Source organism: Carcharhinus amblyrhynchos, chromosome 12 (assembly GCF_965287045.1).
Source record: "Carcharhinus amblyrhynchos chromosome 12, sCarAmb.v2.hapA, whole genome shotgun sequence".
Classification (NCBI taxonomy): domain Eukaryota; kingdom Metazoa; phylum Chordata; class Chondrichthyes; order Carcharhiniformes; family Carcharhinidae; genus Carcharhinus; species Carcharhinus amblyrhynchos.
In genome coordinates this window covers 6,902,667-6,924,994 of record NC_137335.1, presented here as the reverse complement: position 1 = coordinate 6,924,994, position 22,328 = coordinate 6,902,667, and the positions used below count along the sequence as shown (strand labels likewise).

Genomic DNA, 22,328 nt, shown 5'->3' with positions numbered 1-22,328 from the left:
ATGTAATGTAATCTCCCACATCACTGATGTATTTACTCATTTGGTCACACAAATGTAGCTTTCTAAGCCGTAGATAGATTGCATTGATGGTGGTTATCACCAGTTGTTCTGCTCTGTTTGAATTATCTTCCTGAAAATAGTCATCAGATGATGTATAACTTGCCTGCAATCACTTATCATATTTCTGTTTGCAAACAACACATTATATACTTGCAGACCTATTTAGTGTAATCAGAAATGTTACTTTGAAAATATATTTGAGGTAGCTTGCTCTCAAATGTCTGGCTTTTGCTTCGTTCTGCACAGTTCTAGGATGCTTGTTAATGTATCATGACAGATTTGTGCAGTATATTACAATGAAAATGAAGTGTTTGTGAAAACAGTACCACTGGACTACTGATCAGGGGAGTTTATTTTAAAATATCAGTGACAACTATACACTAGCATAGAATCATTGAATCTTAGAATCCCTATTGTGCAGAAGGAGGCCATTTGGCCCATTGAGTCTGTGCCAACCACAGTCCCATCCAGGCCCTATTCCCGTGACCCCATATATTTACCTTGCTAGTCCCCTGACACCTAGGGGCAATTTAGCATGGCCAATCCACCTAACCCGCACACCTTTGGAGTGTGGGAGGAAACCGGAGCACCCGGAGGAAACCCATGCAGACACGGGGAGAACCGTAAACTCCACACAGACAGTGAACTGAGCTGGAAGTGAACCCCTGACACTGAGAGTCATTAACTAATTGCCTTACTATCTCTCTCCAACTTAAAAAGCCCCCTCAAAATCATTGCCAGTTTCGTCAGATACTTCCTTTTTTTTTACTTTCTGCTTTGCGTTCAGCATACCCCAAACAAGCACCTTGGGATGGTTAATTAAATGAATCATATTAAATCAGTATAACCTGCCAACAGAATAGCATCTTTAAGAATGGTGCAATTTTGTGGACAAAAATGAACTGATATTCCATGTTCTTTTGTTCTTTATTTTGTCATAGTTTTCTTTGTCAGTTGTCTCCTCTTTTCTGGAAAGTGCAGATCCCTTGCTGGGGATTTCCATAAATATCAATTGCCACTTGGAACATTACCCAAATTACTATTCTCCCTTGGAGAATTAATGCAGTGAGTAGCAGTTGCCTGTTGAACTATGGAGCTATCGGAGTTTAGCCTAACTCTGCCCTCACCTAATGTTCACAGGTGCCAATTTCAGCTGTTTCCCTTTCTGCCTGGTACTTCCTGCATCACGTGTTACTTGACCAATAGGTAAGGCGAGCAAATGACTTCCAGGCCTCTACCAATACTGCAACTGTGTGAACAGTGCGGTTATTCCGTAGCTAATTTGCCTTTGACCAACCTGCTCCCCACCGAAATTTTCTCGCAGAAAATTTTTTTTAATGGTCCATGTGAAGCTGCGAAATTGTGTAGATAATTTATCAAAAGACCTGTGATCTATCAGCTATGGATGACTTTCATTAATAGTATGCAATTCACACCTGATTATGTATCTACAATTTTGGTCGACAGCCATAGTGAACATTGGTCCCAGACATTCAATTTTGTTTGCTTGATTATGTCAGACAAAGAGCACTTACCAGTATTTTGAATCATGTTTAGTGGTAGACTATCAGCAAAAATATATTTTGATGAATTCTCCCTTGATGCATATGTTTATCTCAGGTCGTGTTAGTCTTGAATGTCTCTTTGGGATGGACCTTTAGCAAACAGCCTCTTTGGTCAATAGCTGCTTGAGGAGCAGAACTATCAGATCTGTTAACTGGAGTTCTATGCTTCTTACTCTTTGAACCTTTTGAAAAAAAAACCTCATGATTAAACCAGTGTTCCTGAGAACAGACAAAACCACAGTGACGTTTTATTTGAACAAGCAAAGCAGAATGTGTTTGCTATTACTCGGAGCTTAGTCAGAGCATTTTTAAATGGTCCCTGGTGAGGAACAGTTGTGGTTGTGGCCAGCCATCTTTCAGAAAAGTAACAGTAAGCTGAATTTGCTTGATGATGTTATGACAAGTTTCCTCCAGGTGAATGGTCCTCCTACTCACTCTCGTGTGTTCTCTCGCCTGCACCTACTCTCCTTTATTCTACAGAAGTTCAAACAATCTATTGTAAAAAAAAATCAAATTGCTGATTCATGACCTGGCTGGCTATGGCTTTCAGAACATTCACCTGATAATCTTTTGCAACTTCTCTGGTTAAAACTCCATCCAGACTACCACTGATAGTGACAAAGCTTTATATACTACTTCCAGTCTTTGTGAAACTTCTTACCTAGAAAGTGCTTCATCAAAATGTGTGTCCAAGATTTAAGAAAAGGCCTAAAAACAGAGCTGGGGTTGAACTGGGGTTTCTAATCACATTTTGAGGCAGTGAACGTTTCTGGTTTGCATATACGCAACCCAGTTATAAACATTCTGGGGTGAACTTGGACTTGAATCTGAAGAAGGTGACACATCAGAAACATGATCACTCTGTGTCCAAACTTGTTGGCACAAAGCCTGAGCCAAACTCAACACTGGGTCTCATCTGTACTTAACATTGAGCTGTGGGGGCTGGAGTGAAGGGAGACTGTGGGGTGTCTGGAAGCAGCTCACTGATACCCACTACTGCTAGCATTGGCTGCAGTCCTCAGTGGTGGGGAAACGATGTTGAGTAGATAAACAGTGGCTGCCAGCAGAGCAGAAAGTGAAATGCAGCTTGACCTGCACTTTGTCCACTGTAGAACTGATCAGACTTTAAGAACTTGGCCGGATTCTGAAATAGTCACACTGCTCTTCGGATTTCTGTCTAATGCACAGAAAAAAGGAACCCTGTTGGAAGTTCCATACTCACTTTACTGGAATGATACCACTGCCCTGTGCGAGGACAGTAATAATTTTCAGTGTTGCTAGTGGCAAATTTACTGACAAGTTACTTGTGTTTTCTTTGCCACTAGTTATCTTTCTTTGTGCTTATGTTATCTGATATGGTGCACCAATGAAAATCACTTGATGTTCCAATTTTGTTTCCCTAAAAGTGGAACTCAATCATGCATGTGCATCGTTGTGTCTTTTCCTCCATGTGAAAATTCTTCAGCGACTAAATTGGGCATTTCTTTGTACTTTGCAGACAAATAAGAATGGAAGATGGTGTTGAAAATTCACCCACATATTTCCCACTAGAAGTGTGCAGTGTGCCATTTTGGTAAAGTGATCTCACACTCCTTACCTTTCTTCTTTCACCAAATATCACATTGTCCTCTCATTGCCAACATTTAAAGAAAATAATTAAAATTTAATTTTATCTGTTCACACCTTAAAAAATGTACAAAACCAAATTAATTACTATTGTGCATTCCTTTAGTGCCCCTCTTCTGTGTGCCTTTACCTATCCTAGTGTTCTTCTGAGGTTCTTTCCCAGTGATTGGAGTATGAGTGATGAAAGCTGATCTTCATTTGAGGAGACTCTAAATGCTTTGGCCTCAAGCAGCCCGGGGCCGAGAGGGCCCATCTTAAGATTGTCCACCTTGGCCTGGGCTCCAAATCTCTGGGCTGGCTGGCAGACTAGCTGACTGTAGCCAGAGTGCAGGGTTGAGAGCAGGAATTCTGACATCCAGAGAGCGAGGACAGCATGTTTCTGCTCCATAGAACCGTTGCCTCAATATTTCTCCTGATTGTTGGAAAACAGATTGATGGATTCTAATGACACATTGTATTCAGAGCCACGATGGGAGCAGCCTGAGCTTGCAATGCATGAATCTGAGATTTCACTGCAGCATTCGGGCCTTTGAAGTTTTTGTGCTGCAACAGAAACTTTGACGTCTGCCATCATGACAACGCTCCACAAGGGTGCTGATGGAGATGACCATGCGGCCAGTGAACAACAGGGGCAACAGTGGCTGCTCTCAGGAATTACAGGAATCAGCAAGCAACACAAATGCAACATTCTGCATGCAACATAATGAAGATGTGCAGGTTTATTGTTCATTGAGAAATTCACGCCTGTGTTCAGTCTTATACAATTCAAGGCCTATCATGTTCCACAGAAAAACAACCAGTGCTGATCACTGAGTGCTATATATTAAGTAAGCACAGTGGCTATTAATATTGCAAGACCTTTTCAGGGAACAGGATCATGCTCCTTCTCTAATATGTTAATTGAAAGCTGTGATAACCCCCATGAGATCTATGGGGAAATCATTTTTGAGTATGAGTTCCCCTAAAAACAGGCAGCAGACTGTCCAGTTGGAACTCATAACTGAAGCTTTTTATAAGGCAGGACCCAGGACTGGGCCTGCTGAACTGTATGTCCATCGTAAAGGCTTTACTTTGCATTCTGTAATAAACTATGGGAATTCCTTTCCAGTCAGGCTTCCTGACTCATTACAAAAGCATAGTGGCTTAACAGGGTAGACGTTGAGAGATTGTTTTCTACTGCTAGGGAATCCAAAACATGATGCTGCAGACTAAGGATAAGAGTCGATCGCTTAAGGTTGAGAAGAGGAGAAATTTCTTTACTCAAAGGGCTGTGAACCTTTGGTATTTTCTACCCCACAGAGTTGTGGATGCTCCAATGTTGAGTGTATTTAAGGCTGAGATAGAGTTTTGCTGTCTCAGGGAATCAATGGATATGGGGAACCTGTGGGAAAGTAGAGGTGAGGCAGAAGGTCAGCCATGATGGTATCGCCATATGAATGGCAGAGCAGGTCCAAGGAGCCTTATGATCAATTGCTGCTCCGATTCCTTCTGTTTTCAAGCCCTTACAGCTCTTCCTGACACATTTAGAACCTTATACTGAAAAAATGAAATGCTGAGTTGAAGGTTCACTTTAAACATTTATTTTTATTTAAAGGTAAAATAATTAAACACTTTATTGTAAGTGTTTTTGAAAACCTTTAAGAGACGGTTCTATTATCATAATGCAAGAACTAAAATAGAACATAGAACATTACAGCGCAGAACAGGCCCTTCGGCCCACGATGTTGCGCCGACCAGTTAAAACAATGACCCACTAACCTAAACCAATCCCTTTTTGTCCATAAACCTATCCACGGATCTCTTAAATGCCCCCAAACTAGGCGCATTTACAACCGCAGCAGGCAGGGCATTCCAATCCCTCACCACCCTCTGGGTAAAGAACCTACCCCTGACATCCGTCCTATAACTACCCCCCCTTAATTTAAAGCCATGCTATTAAATGGCTATTAACTGACATTAAATAATATGCCTTTTTGCTGTATCAAGTCTAAAATTCACAAGTTAAGGCTGTGACATGTCTTGGCTTGGCTAGTATGAGAACTAAATGTGACACCCAAACCTCTCTGTTTTTGTTTGTTAATGCAATCGGTCTTTTATTTTGCTGTGTATGTTATTTCCATTTTGCTACCTTTGTAGATTGTACAATATTTTTGCAGTATTAGGAACGATTTCCATTAGTTTTGCAGCCTTACATAATTCATTTTATGAAATTAGAATAATTGAAAACTAAGCAGATGAAATAGGCCCATTTAGAAATATATCACAATTAATTTGGTGAACCTATGCTTTAACCAGTGTTGGGATCTAAACTTCCAGTCATGGATTATAATGGGGTGGAAAATCTAGTTATTTTCATATTGTGGACTGTATGGATCAATAGCAACCTAATGAAGAATGCCATGCTGCACGTCTATGTCCTCAGTGTCCTCCCTACTTAGTAAGGGAAGTTAACAGGGATGGCAGCGCAGTGTTCCTCCTGTGGGATGTTTGAGGTGAGGGACACCATTATGTCCCAGCTGAGTACACCTGCAGGAAGTGCACCCAATTCCAGCTCCTTGAAGTCTGTTTTAGGGAACTGGAGCTGGAACTGGATGAACTCGGGATCATTCGGGAGGCAGAGACAGTTATAGAGAAAAGATATAGGGAGATAGTTACTCCTAGAAATGAGGACACTTGGGTGACTGCTAGAAGGGGTAAGAAGCAGTCAGTGCAGCGATTCCTTGTGGCCATTTCTCTGTATAAGAAGTATACTGTTTTGGATATCGTTGAGAGGGGGGTACTTACCAGGGGTAAGCCATGGGGTACAGGTCTCTGGCACAGAGTCTGCCTCTGTTGCTCAGAAGGGAAAGGGGGAGAGGAGTAGAGCATTAGTCATTGGGGACTCCATAGTTAGGGGGACAGATAAGAGATTCTGTGGGAATGAGAGAAAATTGTGGTTGGTGTGTTGGCTCCCAGGTGCCAGGGTTCGTGATGTCTCGGATCGTGTTTTCGGGATCCTTAAGGGAGAGGGAGACTAGCCCCAAGTTGTGGTCCACACAGGCACCAAAGACTTAGGTAGGAAAAGGGATGGGGATGTAAGGCAGAAATTCAGAGAGTTAGGGTGGAAGCTTAGAGCTAGATCAAACAGTTGTTATTTCTGGTTTATTACCCGCACCACGTGCTATTGAGGAAAGGAATAGGGAGAGAGAGCAGTTGAACACATAGCTACAGAGATGGTGCAGGAGGGAGGGATTCAGATACCTGGATAATTGGGAGTCATTCTGGGGTAGGTGGGACCTCTACAAATGGGATGGTCTACACCTGAACCAGAGGAGTACCAATATCCGGGGGGTGGGGGGGTGGCAGGCAGGCAATTTGCTAATGCTCTTTGGGAGGGTTTAAACTAATTCAGCAGGGGGTTGGGAACCTGAATTGTAGCTCCAGTGTACAGGAGGTTGAAAGCAGTGAGGTCTTGAATAAGGTTTCAAAGTCGCAGGAGTGTACTGGCAGGCAGAAAGGTGGTTTGAAGTTGTCTACTTCAATGCCAGGAGCATCTGGAATAAGGTGGGTGAACTTGCAGTTGGTACCTGGGACTTCGATGTTGTGGCCATTTTGGAGACATGGATAGAGCAGGGACAGGAATGGTTGTTGCAGGTTCCAGGGTTTGGATGTTTCAGTAAGATTGGGGAAGGTGATAAAAGAAGGGGAGGTGTGGCATTGTTAGTCAGGGACAGTATTACGGTGGCAGAAAGGACATTTGGTGAGACTCATCTACTGAGGTGGTATGGGCTGAGGTTAGAAACAGGAAAGGAGAGGTCTCCCTGTTAGGAGTTTTCTATAGGCCTCCAAAAAGTTCCAGAGATGTAAAGGAAAGGATTGCGAAGATGGTTCTGGATAGGAGTGAAAATAACAGGGTAGTTGTTATAGGGGACATTAACTTTACAAATATTGACTGGAAACGCTATAGTTCGAGTACTTTAGATGGGTCAGTTTTTGTCCAATGTGTGCAGGAGGGTTTCCTGACACAGTATGTAGATAGGCCAACAAGAGGCGAGGCCACATTGGATTTGGTACTGGGTAATGAACCAGGCCAGGTGTTAGATTTGGAGGTAGGTGAACACTTTGGTGATAGTGACCACAATTCGGTTACGTTTACATTAGCTGTGGAAAGGGATAAGTATATATTGCAGGGCAAGAGCTATAGCTGGGGGAAAGGAAATTATGATGCAATGAGGCGAGATTTAGGAAGCATAGGATGTGGAAGGATCTGGATAGGCTGAGCGAGTGGGTGAGGACCTGGCAGATGGAGTATAATGTTAGTAAGTGTGAGGTTATCCACTTTGGTAGAAATAATAGTAGGAGGGATTATTATTTAAAAGGTGAAAAGCTGTAGCATGCTACGGTGCAGAGGGACCTGGGGGTCTTTGCGCACGAGTTGCAAAAACCCAGTCTGCAGGTGCAGCAGGTGATCAAGAAGGCGAATGGAATGTTGGCCTTTATAACAAGGGGGATAGAATATAAAAGTAGGGAGGTCTTGCTGCAACTGTACAGGGTACTGGTGAGGCCGCAGCTGGAGTACTGTGTGCAGTTTTGGTCGCCGCACTTGCGGAAGGATATATTGGCCTTGGAGGGAGTGCAGAGGAGGTTCACTAGGCTGATACCGGAGGTGAGGGGGTTAGCCTATAAAGAGAGACTAAATAGACTGGTTCTGTACCCGTTGGAGTTTAAAAGGCTGAGGGGGGATCTTATGGAGACGTATAAGATAATGAAGGGGATAGTTGGGTAGAGGTAGAGAGATTCTTCTCGCTTAGAAAGGATAGCAGGACTAAAGGGCACAGCCTCAAGATAAGGGGGGAGCAGTTTAGATCGGAGTTGAGGAGGAACTTCTTCACTCAAAGGGTGGTGAATCTCTGGAATTCTCTGCCTGTTGAAGTGGTGGAGGCTACCTCGCTGAATGGATTTAAGGCACGGGTAGAGCCAGGAGGAGACATGAGAAGTCTTTGGCAGGTAGGATCAAAGAAAACCCTAAACTTTTCTGTAGGTATGTCAAGAATAAAAGAATGACTAGGATAAGATTAGGGCCAGTCAAGGACAGTAGTGGGAAGTCGTGTGTGGAGTCCGAAGAGATAAGAGAGGTGCTAAATTAATATTTTTCGTCAGTATTCTCACAGGAAAAAGACAGTGTTGTCGAGGAGAGTTCTGAGATACAGGCTATTAGACTAGACGGGATTGAGGTTCACGAGGAAGTGTTAGCAATTCTGGAAAGTATGAAAATAGATAAGTCCTCTGGGACGAATGGGATTTATCCTAGGATTCTTTGGGAGGCTAGGGAGGAGATTGCAGAGCCTTTGGTTTTGATCTTTAAGTCATCATTGTCTACAGGAATAGTACCAGAAGACTGAAGGATAGCAAATGTTGTCCCCTTGTTCAAGAAGGGGAGTAGAGACAACTCTGGTAATTATAGACCAGTGAGCCTTACTTCTGTTGTGGGCAAAGTTTTGGAAAGGATTATAAGAGATAGGATTTATAAACATCTAGAAAGGAATAATTTGATTAGGGATAGTCAACACGGTTTTGTGAAGGGTAGGTCGTGCCTCTCATAAACCTTATTGAGTTCTTTGAGAAGGTGAGCAAAGAGGTGGATGAGAGTAAAGCAGTTGATGTGGTGTACATGGATTTCAGTAAAGCGTTTGATAAGGTTCCCCACGGTAAGCTATTGCAGAAGATACAGAGGCGTGGGATTGAGGGTGATTTAGCAGTTTGGATCAGAAATTGGCTAGCTGTAAGAAGACAGAAGGTAGTGGTTGATGGGAAATGTTCATCCTGGAATTCAGCTACTCGTGGTGTACCGCAAGGATCTGTTTTGGGGCCACTGCTGTTTGTCATTTTTATAAATGACCTAGATGAGGGCGTAGAAGGATGGGTTAGTAAATTTGCCGATGACACTGAAGTCGGTGGAGTTGTGGACAGCGCAGAAGGATGTTGCAGGTTACAGAGGGACATAGATAAGCTGCAGAGCTGGGCTGAGAGGTGGCAAATGGAGTTTTATGCGGAAAAGTGTGAAGTGATTCACTTTGGAAGGAGTAACAGGAATACAGAGTATTGGGCTAATGGTAATTTACTTGCTAATGTGGATGAGCAGAAATCTCAGTGTGCATAGATCCCTGAAAGTTGGCACCCAGGTTGATAGGGTTGTTAAGAAGGCGTACGGTGTGTTAGCTTTTATTGGTAGAGGGATTGAGTTTCAGAGCCATGAGATCATGTTGCAGCTGTACAAAACTCTGGTGTGGCTGCACTTGGAGTATTACATACAGTTCTGGTCGCCACATTATAGAAAGGATGTGAAAGCATGGGAAAGGGTGCAGAGGAGATTTACCAGGATGTTGCCTGGTATGGTGGGAAAGTCTTATGAGGAAAGGCTGAGGAACTTGAGGCTGTTTTCATTAGAGAGAAGAAGGTTAAGAGGTGACTTATTAGAGGCATATAAGATGATCAGAGGATTCGATAGGTGGACAGTGAGAGCTTTTTTCCTCAGACGGAGATTGCTAGCACAAGGGGATATAGCTTTAAATTGAGGGGTGATGGATATAGGACAGATGTCAGAGGTTGGCTCTTTACTCAGAGAGTAGTAAGGGCGTGGAATGCCCTGCCTGCAACAGTAGTGGACTCGCCAACATTAAGGGCATTTAAATGGTCATTGGATAAACATATGGATGATATTTGAATAGTGTAGGTTGGGCTTTGGTAATGGGCTTTGGATTGGTTTCACAGGTTGGCGCAACATCAAGGGCCGAAGGGCCTGTACTGCACTGTAATGTTCTATGTTCTACAGTGGTGAGACCCAGACAACATATGCTAGCAGGGGAAAAAACTGAACAATGCTCACCTTTGTTGTCTCAGAAGTATTATTAACATGTCTTCTTGGGACAGGGTCACCAACTCAGAGGTTTTGGACCATGCTAATTGTATCAGCATACATTTATTAATATGTTGATGGTGTGTGTGTTGACTTGGCCATGTTTGTTGGATGGATGACGGCCATATACCCAAAGACCTTCTGTACAGTGAACTGGCCACTGGGTCACGACCTGCTGGGAGTGTTCTTATGCTTCAAGGAGACCTGCAAACAAAATATAAAGACAGCAGACATCAGCACATACAGCTGTGAGACAGTCATCAACAGCTGGGACATCTGGAAGCTGACTGTTCGGAAGAGACACTGGAAGAGGCGAGGACAAATGGAAAGCTCAGCTGGCTGAGAAGAGGGCCCAGGGAAAATAGAGCAGTGAATTCTGCATCTTCTCAGCTTTCTGTCTTCATCTGCAGCAACTAAGGCAGAGAGTGGGGTTCTTGGATCATATCAGGCATTGCTTAACATACAGTTGACCACCAAGGCTCAGATCATCATCTCATGAGACTAAAGGCTGCCAGAGAATAATTCCTATTGTGGAAACATTCTAATTATTTCAAAGTTTCTCGTAAGTTTATAAGGTAAGTAGAATACCCTATACGTTAAGCTATGAGACGACTCATACATATGTGAACTCTTAACTTATGATGCTATCCTCATTTGTTTTATTCATGTTATAAGGTGAACTCAATAATTCTTTGTTGATTTTGGCTGGCAAGTTGCCAGTGGAATTTGCAGGCTAGATTTTTTTCCGGGGTTTTAGTTACCTTGACATAATTTTGTATAAAGCCACTGAAGCAATTTTAACATATTCTATCAGTGTAAAGATTTTGTGTAAAGAATAGTGGTTTGTGAAGTTATTGGGTGGGTGGGGGGTAGGCGGGTGAGGTATCAGACAGGGCAGATGACACTGGTGGCACTACTGCATTTGGCATGAATGGAGGCCTTTATTTACTATACTGAGGAGTCTTGAAGTATTGTAGAAATAAATTTTAAAGCAAAAATTGCCTTTTTTTCAGTTCCTTCTATAAATACTAAAACTATAGATCAAGATGGGATGTAAGCAACATTCAAAATTCATACAAAATGTTTCTTTTAAAATTAAATAGAAGTTACATGATGGCGAAATATATGGGCTAAAAATAAGTCCTAAGCACGGAATTATCAGATCTAATATTAAACACACATTGCAATATTTTTAACATCGGAAGTAAAAACTAGGTTATTTTAAGCGCAACAATGCATGCCTTTTGATCAACAAACATCTGGGGCTATCACTGTGTCCCGTTTTTGTCTTCTAAAAGCTGCTTAATTGATGCCTACAGGAAGGATTGCTGCGTCAGATTTAGTTTACCATAACAAATGTTTCTGAAAGAGTTTGTGGTGTTCTGATTGAAGCAGTTGCAAAGATTCCAACTTCATTTATGCCACCCCTATTCTAAATAGAGACTGATTAAGTTTGAGAACATTGAGGAAAATCACAAGAAATACATCCGTATTAGCTCAGTGATTGCTTGGACTTACATTCTGTGTCATGTCCTTTGGCTTTCCTTATTACAGCTTCCCTTTGTGGCTTATTTCCAGCCTGAGGGAGTTTACATAATTCTTTCAGAAGAATTTTCAGCAGTTCCCACAGTGTCTTTCAGTATCAAGGGCTGACTCATAGTTGAGTCCTTTAATTGAACAATTCTGCATCTATTTTGTGTGTTCTTTTCATGTTTTGTTTTGTTTTAAAACTACTCTGGGGAATGGGGGAGAGAGAAACACTCACTTATGACCTACCCAGACTGTGATCACTTGTTTTAAGAACTCATGTTTATTAACTCTTTCAGGGCTGCGAAAGCAATTCTGCAGCAAAAGAACCTGCCCCAAGATTTATTGTTAATCCCAGGATTACTAGAGTGATGCAACTTGCTGCACATTTCTTTCTTTTATAATATTTTGTATCAGTAATGAATATGAATTATAATTTTCACTCGCTAAATATGAAATATATTTTGAAAGGCAAAACATGAAAAATAAACAAAGGACAAAGAAAATTACAGCACAGGAACAGGTCCTTCAGCCGTCCAAGCCTGCACCGACCATGCTGCCCGACTGAAACCCCTTACCCTTCCAGGGACCATATCCCTCTTCCCGTTCTATTTATGTATTTGTCAAGATGCCTCTTAAAAGTCACTATTGTATCTGCTTCCACCACCTCTCCCAGCAATGAGTTCAGGCACCCACCACCCACATTCTGTATAATAGAGGTTGAAAATTAGAATTACCGTGCCGATTAAACTGGGGGAGGTTTTGATGTACGTATTTTGGATTGGTGCGGTTGTTACATTTGGATTGTTTATTTTATCTTACATAGAAACATAAAGGGATCAATAGTATAATAAACAGAACAGTCTAATGTTTTATTATATTTTTACAAGCAGTGACCCAATACATGATATAGAAACAATAAACTTTGATGTGTTTTACTGATTTGATTGCATGTTATGAAATTAAATCATGAACCATCATATGTTTGTTATATTGTTTATTCAGTGCAAGTCCTAAGAGCTGCCTTTGTAATTTATATTTATAGGATCATGAGAAACCAGAATGTACTAAATATTTAATATTTAAATGATATGACATTTTCAGTAATGAAATGTGGGTGCACCCTTCTTTTGAAATACCTTGATATTTGAGAGCACTGTGATGAGATATGCATTGTTTCTATGTCGTGTTGCTAGGTGGTTCCTTTTTAGCCCTATAGGATATGCTACCGTCCTGGTCAGGCCATGCCCATAGAACCATAGAATTCCTACAGTGCAGAAAGAGGCCGTTCAGCCTATTAAGTCTGCACTGACTCTCTGAAATAGCATCCCACCCAGGCCTGCCCTTTGTCCTATCCCCGTAGCCCACCCACACCGCCACCCCCCTCCCGATTTTCCAATGGTAATTCACCTAACTACACATCTTTGACACTAAGTGACAATGCAGTATGGCCAATCCACCTAACCTGCACATCTTTATGACTAAGAGAAGAAAACAGAGAAAACTTTGTATGAGGAAACCCACACAGTCACCCATGGCTGGAATCAAACCCAGGTCTCTGGAGCTGAGAGGCAGCAGTGTTACCTAATCACTGTGTCACCATTGCTAGATACACTAACAGAATCAAAGTTTTGCAGTTTCCATTTTGCAGGAAAGATCCTACATTAGTGGAGCGTGAACTGTCTTGGTCCACTTGTGAATAGGCAGATTGGCAACACAGACGTTTTCTTAATGTGATGCTAATTGGCACTAAATTAACAATTTCAATGAGAGAGTTTATACAGCATGTGTGGTGTTAGAAATGGCAATGGGATGTTCTTTTGTGATTGAGATTGAGGCAGAGTGGGCATGCCTAACTTTGTTCTGCACAAATCCAGTGATTTATCACAGTATATTTACCCAAACGTCAAACGAATTGTGGGTAAAATTTTAAGGAGATTGTGTTGTAAATTAAAATAATAGCTTCAGTTGAAATGTGCTAATGTGCCTTCAGAGATACCTGAATAGAGTTGGTTTTAAATCTGCTTTGAATAATAAGCTTGCTTGTTAAATTGTTTCTTTTCAAATAATAGAAAAGTGAACATTGGGATCAGCTGCATTGTTGCACTATATCAGCTGGAGCTGTGGTATGGCATGCAGCCAAATAAAGCTGATTCAGTACAATACAGCCGATGCATTACAGCTGATACTTAAACTTGATTCCAGCAATCAAGTTTATTTTATTCACTATCTCAAAATACAAAATGCCAAAAATGAGTCAATGGAATAAATAATTCCTATTATGGGCCAGAACTCTACCACCTTGCCCACCACAGAATCGGTTGGGCAAGCATCCGACAACAGGAGTCTCTGTTGACCTCGGGTGGGAATTTCCAGTCCCGCCCAAACAAGGCCGTAAGAGTCTACCCAATATGTTAGCTTTCCTAAGGAACAAAAGTATGTTTCAGGATTGATTAAATTTATAAACCATCTCCTATAGCCTTGAAGAGACAATTTCACAATCATGTTTATTGATAGCAGACTTTACGTACCAGCTCCAAAATGTGATTTCATGAGCTTTGGCTATAACTAACCTAGAATTAAGTTTAAGTTTATTTATTAGTGTCACAAAATGGCTTACACTGACACTGCAGTGAAGTTAATGTGAAAATCCCCTAGTCACCATACTCCAGCGCCTGTTCAGGCACACTGAGGGAGAATTTGGCATCGCCGATGTGCCTAACCAGCACGTCTTGCACCTTGCTGCTTATGGGTGACCCAGATAGAAAGTATTTTATTTCCCAGTTGGTGATAAGTGATTAGTGCATAAAATAATAAAACAATAAGCAGATTTCTATATAAGCACACCTTTTCTTAATGAGATATTGTATTTCTTTAATAGGGCACAGAGCATGGAGCCTCAGAATACTTCACTGGGGATTCAGAAATGAAAGAGCTTCCGGATGTGTCTCTTTCAGTACAGAAGAAGAAAGAAGCTTTGAAACACATGTATGTATTACTAGATAATTAGGCTGAAGAGCTTAGTCCCCGACTATAAAATGAAAAGCCTTAAGTCCGACTATGTTATGGACTTATGTAAAAGGAAAGCTGCATTTTTTGCAACTTTTGAAGAGGCACCATTAATTGCTATTTGAGAGTTCCAGTCCTCTAGTGGAAAGCTTGGTTGCAGGTGGGATGGAAAAATTTGGAGAACAAGCAAAAATCAATTGAAGCCACTGGCAGGACTGTAAAATTCCATATGTTGCTCTCTTCTATATAGCAGGCACATTTTAGGCCTTAACTTTATGCCTTGGTGAGAAATTTTTGGAGTTTGTTTTTCTTTCCTACCTGCATGCCACAATGTATCAGTGCAAACTTTTGCATCTACTACCTCACATTTTTCTATAACTCTATCAAGCTGTAACATTTCATACAGATCATTCAATGGTGTTAATCAATTATTTGATCTCTTGAGAGATGATACTTAAACCATAATGACAACTTTTAGCACTTTTAACATAAACAGTGTCCAAAAGCACTTCACACAGGTACAATCAGAAAAAAAGATGTCCATCTAAAGGAGATAACTAAAGGATGGGTAATTAAAACATTGATCAAAGAGATGGGTTTTAAGGAAGGTCTTAGCGAAGGAGTGTGTGGTGGAGTCATTTCAGGTAAATCTAATAAAATAAACTGAGTAGTGGTTTGCAATCCTTCTGTTACTCACCTGGAGTCACCACAGTAACAGAATAAATATGCCTACATAACAAAGAGAGTTAATTGGAAATGTCCATTGTCTTGCTGGGAGTCAATGATAACATTGACTTTGATTGCAAAGAGCCTTGATGGTCCTTTTCTTTAGGCAACTTGCTTGGTCTCTCTTTTAACTAGCTTTTAAAAACTAACCTCAGTTGTCTATGTGAAGTGCTTTGGAATATTAGTGGTTGGAGTACTCTCATCCGTGTGCAGAAATTCCTTTAAAGTGCTCTTGCCATTCTTCGTAATCCATCTGGTGCTACAGAAACTAGAAAAAGAAGCAGTATTCCTACTGGTTTCTCATTTCCCAAACTATTCCAGACAAAGCTCTAATCCCAGTACTATTCAAATTAATATATCCTCCACTTACAGCAGTGACTGTTATAGATCATAGGCAGCTATCTTTGAAATGTTATTTTTGGCTCTAATCCCAGTTGCAAGTGAGAAAGTTATAAATTCTAATGGCAAAAATACCATTATCTTATCTAGATTGAATTTAGAACAGTGATTAGTGTGTCTTGTTTTGGGATTTTTGGTACATTTTTCTTCATGGAAAGGATGCAGATATGACTAATGCTAAAGTGTTGATTTAGATTGTTTTCCAAGATTAGACATCCTCCTCCAACATGAACCTGCTGGGACAGAGATGGGATTTATATATTAATTGCCCAGGCTCTAAATTAGTTTCGTATGCTGATTTTGGTTTAGTAGGAAATCATTATCTGAGGCATTGACACTATGGTAGGATAGAAGGTTCTGTCCTGTTGAGCTTTGCACAAAACTCATTTCAATTCAGACAGCAGGCTTGATTAGCTGCTCTTTAGGCCAACTCCCAGTTCCCAGACTGGGAACCAAGCCTCAACTTCCTGTAGATATAGAAGATGAAGAGAACAAAGACTCTCGTTGAGAGATCGGCTGATAAAGTCTACTAAGAGGGGGCGACCAAGCAAGTTGCCTAAACATCCAGGCTCTTTGCACTTCTTCATCTAGCTTAATACCGACTGGCTACAAGCAAATGTATTCAGCCCACCGATTTAGATAGGATCTTTTATATTTTTCTTACTCAGCTTAAACAGTTATTTAGAGCAAGTAAAATTTTGTTATGTTTGTTATTAGCATTCTGTCAGTAAAATAAAACTACGTAACAATGTGTGTTTAAGAATTGGCTCACCATATTGCTCTATCTTTGAAAAGGTCGGTAACAGTGCAGTTAAAGATATCTGCGAAAAGATGCTGTCTTAGGTTCTGATTGCATGGCTGTCCTATTATTTTGTTTCCCAGGATATGCTGTTGCAAATTGCACGGTATGAGCTTAAGTATAAGACTTAGACCACTTCTAGAAGTGCCCAGCATCCAAAAGAATATATTTGGCAAAACCCGAACCCTGACATGGTCTGCTTTCACAATGGTCCTAAATTTACCAATGGAAATAAATTCTATAATGTGATTTTCAAATAGGTATCTACTTATCAAACTGATCTGTAGATCCAATTACTAGCATTTTGTTTCTTGCTTTTCACGTTAAGTGGTGTAATAACAGAGTATGGTTAGAGGCAGTAGTAACAGAAATCAATATTGCATTATACTGAACTGGTAGTTGCTGGGAATGGAAGACTTGGAGAGACTGCTGGTATATCATTGAGAAAGTGTCTGGTTTCCTACAACCTAAAAATAAGTTGGTGGTTTTCTATAACCCAAACTATGCTACTGAAACCCAGTATTAAATTCCTGACCAACCCCTTTAAGATGACTTTCACTTCCCCCTTAAAAAATGTTACACTCCAAACCAGCTTCTTCCAATGCCACAGCACTGACTGATGGCCAAAGCCTTGAATGATATCTTCTATGATATTGACTGTAGTGAGTGTTCCCTCTGTCTTCCTCAGTCTTTTCACAATGTTGAACAATGTAGATCTCTGTCCTGGCCCTCCCATGCCAACGCTATAGTTAAGAAAACCCACCAACGCCTATACTTTCTCAGAAGTCTAAGGAAATTTGGCATGTCAGCTACAACTCTCACCAACTTTTACAGGTGCACCATAGAAAGCATTATTTGTGGTTGTATCACAGCATGGTATGGCTCCTGCTCGGCCCAAGACTGCAAGGAACTACAAAAGGTCGTGAATGTAGCCCAATCCATCACACAAGCCAGCCTCCCGTCCATTGACTTTGTCTACACTTCCCGCTGCCTCGGCAAAACAGCCAGCATAATTAAGGACCCCACACACCCCAGACAGTCTCTCTTCCACCTTCTTCTGTCGGGAACAAGATAGAAAAGCCTGAGGTCACATACCAACCAACTCAAGAATAGCTTCTTCCCTGCTGCTGTCAGACTTTTGAATGGACTTACCTTGTATTGAGTTGATCTTCCCCTGCACCCTAGCTATGACTGTAACACTACATTCTGCACACTCTTGTTTCCTTCTCTAGGAACGGTATGCTTTGTATAGCGCGTATGAAACAATACTTTTCACAGTATGTTAATACATGTGACAGTAATAAATCGAATCAAATCAAATCCCTGTTCTTCTCCACCATATCCAGTTTCAGATTCCTGTTTAGTCCATTCCTAACTATCTGAATGCAGCTAGCATGCATCTTATAACTCGTTTTCTTTCCTTATTGCACTGTCACCTCAGGAGTCTCTGAAGATTTTCTTTGATCCCTCCTTTTCCTTATCTTTTCTGCTGTCCTGTTGTGACAGCGTCCACAAATGTGGAGTTAGCTTCCATAATTACGTTGGTGCTATCCAGCTGTACTTCTCAAAACATTTCACTCAATCTTGCAACCACGTCTTTGCTATTAAACTTCCCATTTAAAATCTAGTCTTTGTTGAGCCACGATTTCCATCAGTACCAACAACAAAAAGACTAATGCCATGGTCTGCGGTACTCGTCATAAACTCAGTTAGAGGTGATCTTGCAGAAATATATGAGGGGATTGACAGGGTAAATGCTGAGAGGATGGGAGGGGATTGCCCTTGGAGGGGAATCTAGAACTAGAAGACACAGTTTAAAAATAAAATGTTTCCTACTTAAGATGAGATGAGGAGGAATTTCTTCTCTGAGGCATTTTAGCCTTTAGAAAATCTCTTCCACAGAGACCAGTAGAGATTTGGTCATTGAATATATTCAAGGCTTGAGTTAGGTAGATTTTTGTTTTTTTTTATTCATTTGTGGGACATGGGTGTCACTGGCTGGCCAGCATTTATTGCCCAAACCTGGTTCTCCATGGCGAGCAGTTGAGAATCAACCACATTGTTGTGGCTCTGCAGGCCAGACCAAGTAAGGATGGCAGATTTCTTTCCCTAAAGGACATCAGTGAACCTGATAGATTTTTCAAACAATTGACAATGGTTTCATGATCATCAATAGATTCTTAATTCCAGTTACTTTTTATTGAATTCAAATTCCACCATCTGCCTTGGCGGGATTCAAACCTGGATGCCCCGAACATTAGCTGAGTTTCTGGATTTACAGTCTAGCGATAGTAACATTAGGCCATCACCTCCTCAGCAAAGGACTCAGAGGTCATGGAGGCAATCAGGAAAGGAGAGCTTACAGATCAGCAATGCTCTTATGAGTGCAGAGAAGCTCAATGGGCCAGATAGCATACTCCTGCTCCTATTTCTTGGCTCTTATGAATCCATCCATCTTTGGCCACTCTTGGTTCAGTAAGACGACAATACCTTGGCTTCTGCTTGAGCCAGAGCTTCAAATCCCGCATTTACAACATTTATTTCTTCCAATGTAATATTATTCGCCTCTGCCTCTATCTTATCACTCTAACATTAAAAACTTTATCCATTGTATTGCCATCTTCACACTCAATTATTCCAGCATTCTTCTTGCTGGTATCCTTTCATCCACATTTCATAAATTGCAACTTATCCAAAATATACTTACTCGTATCTTGCCCTGCATAAAACCATGCTTGTCCATCATGGCTCCCTATTCCTGATACATTTAATTTAAAATTGTCATCCTTGTCCTTAAATCTTTCCTTGGTATCCTTCATCACCACCACTGCAAGCCCCTTCAGACTTACTCTCTCCTTTGCATCCTTTGGTTTCTGAATCTGGCTTCCTGATCTTCCTACCCTCCCCCTGCCACTGAGGTCTCAGAACTTTCAATTGCCTAGGCCCTGACCTTCACAAGACTCACCTTTACTGCCAAGCCTTTAATTATCATCCCTAATTTCTCTCCCAATTCATTCAGTGTTCAGTTCCTCATATTACTCCTTTGTAAAGTGCCTTGGGACATTTTCTGTGTTAAAGGCATCAGTTAAATGCTTTTTATTGTTGCATTGCAATTGCTGGGTTTGCAGACTACAGCATCGCAAGCAGCTGAAACAGAATGTGAAACCTTGTCCGTAGCTGAAAGGCTCAAGTGAAACAGGGAATAAGCTCTCCCATACATAGCATTTTCAAATCTTGAGCAAATTAAATTTAAGAATTTTTTTTAGCTTTATCAGAATCAGCTTTAAGTACTTCTTTACAGGAACACGATATTCTGGGCATCACGGTGGCACAGTGGTTAGCACTGCTGCATCATAGCACCAGGGACCCATATTTGATTCCCGGTTTGGGTCACGGTCTGTGTGGAGTTTGCACATTCTCCTCGTGTTTGCGGGTGTTTCCTCTGGGTATCCTCTCACAGTCCAAAAGATGTGCAGGTTAGGTGAATTGACCATGCTAAATTTTCCCTCAGTGTAACCTGCGCAGGCACCGGAGTGTGCTGACTAGGGTATTTTCACAGTAAATAAAAATACAGTAACTTCATTGCAGTGTTAATGTAAGCCTACTTGCGACTGATAAATAAACTCTTAACTTTACTTTTTAACTTTGCTGCTGCTTGTTAAGTGTTCAGAGTTTTAAAATATTGGAATTTCCACTTATGACCTCAGAATAAAGACTTTAATTTTAATGTGTTGTCTGTTTGAACAAATAATATGTTGTTAGAAGAATTCTTTTAGGTTCGTTTCAAAAACAAACGTTTCCTGTTAACCCCACAAAATGTACTTCCTGCTTTTGCTTTTTTACTTAATATAAAATTTATGCAAAACGAGTATTAGTTTTCACAGCTGGAAACATCTGAACAATGTGCAACAGAAATAATTAAGATTGACATTTGAAAAACTTTGGGGGACTTTTCACACGTACGGGATACTTAAATGAATATATTTCATCTGAGTGACACTGAACATTTTAATTCTTACTGGATCTCTCATCTTTTTCAGCGTGAAGAAGACTTGTCACACAAAAGTGGGAAACTTTAACAAATCCGAAACTAAGAATTGCTTGCCAAAAGTATTACATGCTGTAATAGAAGATGAGCAGGATGTAGTCCAATCTGCTACAGGTTTCAGGCATGAGATTCAGGATATAAATACTGGAAGAACAGAAGATTGTATGAACTCTGTTCAAAGCAAGTTATTACTTCCTGTCATAAAACTGGAAAAATATATTAACGAGACATGGCCAGCTGAAGAGAACTGCCAACAACAACCTCAAGCGATTGAACAGCTGAAGACAGGTTTGAAAAGCACAGTGGGCGGCAGTGAGCCAGCACTGCAGGATCCTAAACAAAATGAAGTAAACACAAAATTGCAGAAGGAGCGAAGGAGAGGCTCTGGTCAGGACGGAACAGATAGTGCCAAGAAGCTAGTTTCAGGAGAGACCCCAGCATCCCTCCATGAGGTTACAGTGGGAATGAATTCTCCCGAGTCTCTAAGAAAACCGTCTGTGAGAATAAAACTTTTAGAACATAATTCCATTTGTAAAAGGTCAGTCAAAGGTAAAGCCAACAGTCTTGACCTCACAAAAGAGGATGGATGTGGGTCGTTGTTTTCTGTGGACAGTTCTCCCCAAGACTTTCACTTGATGGATAAATGTAAAAAGAGACGATTAACACAAACCAAACTAACTAAGAAACCAGGGAAGGCACCTCCGCGTCTTTCTGGTTCTGAATCTGTGAATTCAGCAACAAGTACAGCTTCGGTCAAAGTTGAGTCTGAGGTAGAAAATATGCCAAGAAAATTGAGACTTCGACGGTCAAAAGAGGCTGGAACATTCAGGAATTAATAAGTTGTTACATGACAGTCGCTAATCATTAGCACTGTTTGCTTGTAACAGGAGAGTATTTCAAATAATGTAGTGCCTCAATGAGAAGTAATTTTATAAAAGCACGTCACTCTTGTAATGTTATCAAGATGCCAGTTGTCTTAAATATTCCAGGGACAGATTTGTACTATAATATTAAATTCATTCCTAATGGATAACTCACAGTCATTTAATTTTACTGCAATTCTCTTTTTATGACCTGAAGTGACAGTAAGAAATTTTCTAGTATTTTCCGTTCTATCTAATTTGATGTTAATCCCATTAATAATTAGTTTACAAATGATGGATTTCAGCAAATGTGTTTTTAATTTGATTTTAAAATCATTCTTTCCTGTCTTGGGAATCTTCCTACCATTTCCATTTTTAAGCCTGTTCCATTGTGTAATTCACAATAAAGTTGTTTATACAATTGTTTGGTTTTCACTTTATATAAACTTGAGGCATCATAAGCTACCTAATAATATTGGTTTTATGGTGACTTGGTGGTTTGTGTGTTCGATGACATTTATTAATGATTTATTACTGTAATAAACTACATTAGATATGACAATTTAGAAATGGTTAAAGCAAGAGTGACATGAATTTAATGTTGGCAAGTGTGAGGTGGTCCACTTTGGTAGGAAGAATGGTAGGAAGGACTATTACTTACGTGGCGAAAAACTGCAGCAGGCGACGGTGCAGAGGGACCTCGGGGTCCTTGTGCATGAGTCGCAAAAACCCAGCCTGCAGGTGCAGCAGGTGGTCAGGAAGGCGAATGGGATGCTGGCCTTCATAGCGAGGGGGATTGAATATAAAAGTA

At 40.8% G+C, this 22,328-nt stretch overlaps 1 protein-coding gene across 1 annotated transcript in view; it reads left to right on the top strand.

The window, feature by feature from the left end:
• slx4ip (SLX4 interacting protein) overlaps positions 1 to 21,895 on the top strand; it is a 114,224-nt gene extending 92,329 nt beyond the window's left edge. The window contains 3 exon segments of the mRNA XM_080199722.1: positions 14,555 to 14,661; positions 20,647 to 21,460; positions 21,462 to 21,895. Coding sequence (XP_080055848.1) covers positions 14,555 to 14,661; positions 20,647 to 21,460; positions 21,462 to 21,515 — 975 coding nt within the window. The 3' untranslated portion in view covers positions 21,516 to 21,895.
• The last annotated feature ends 433 nt before the right edge of the window (positions 21,896 to 22,328 follow it).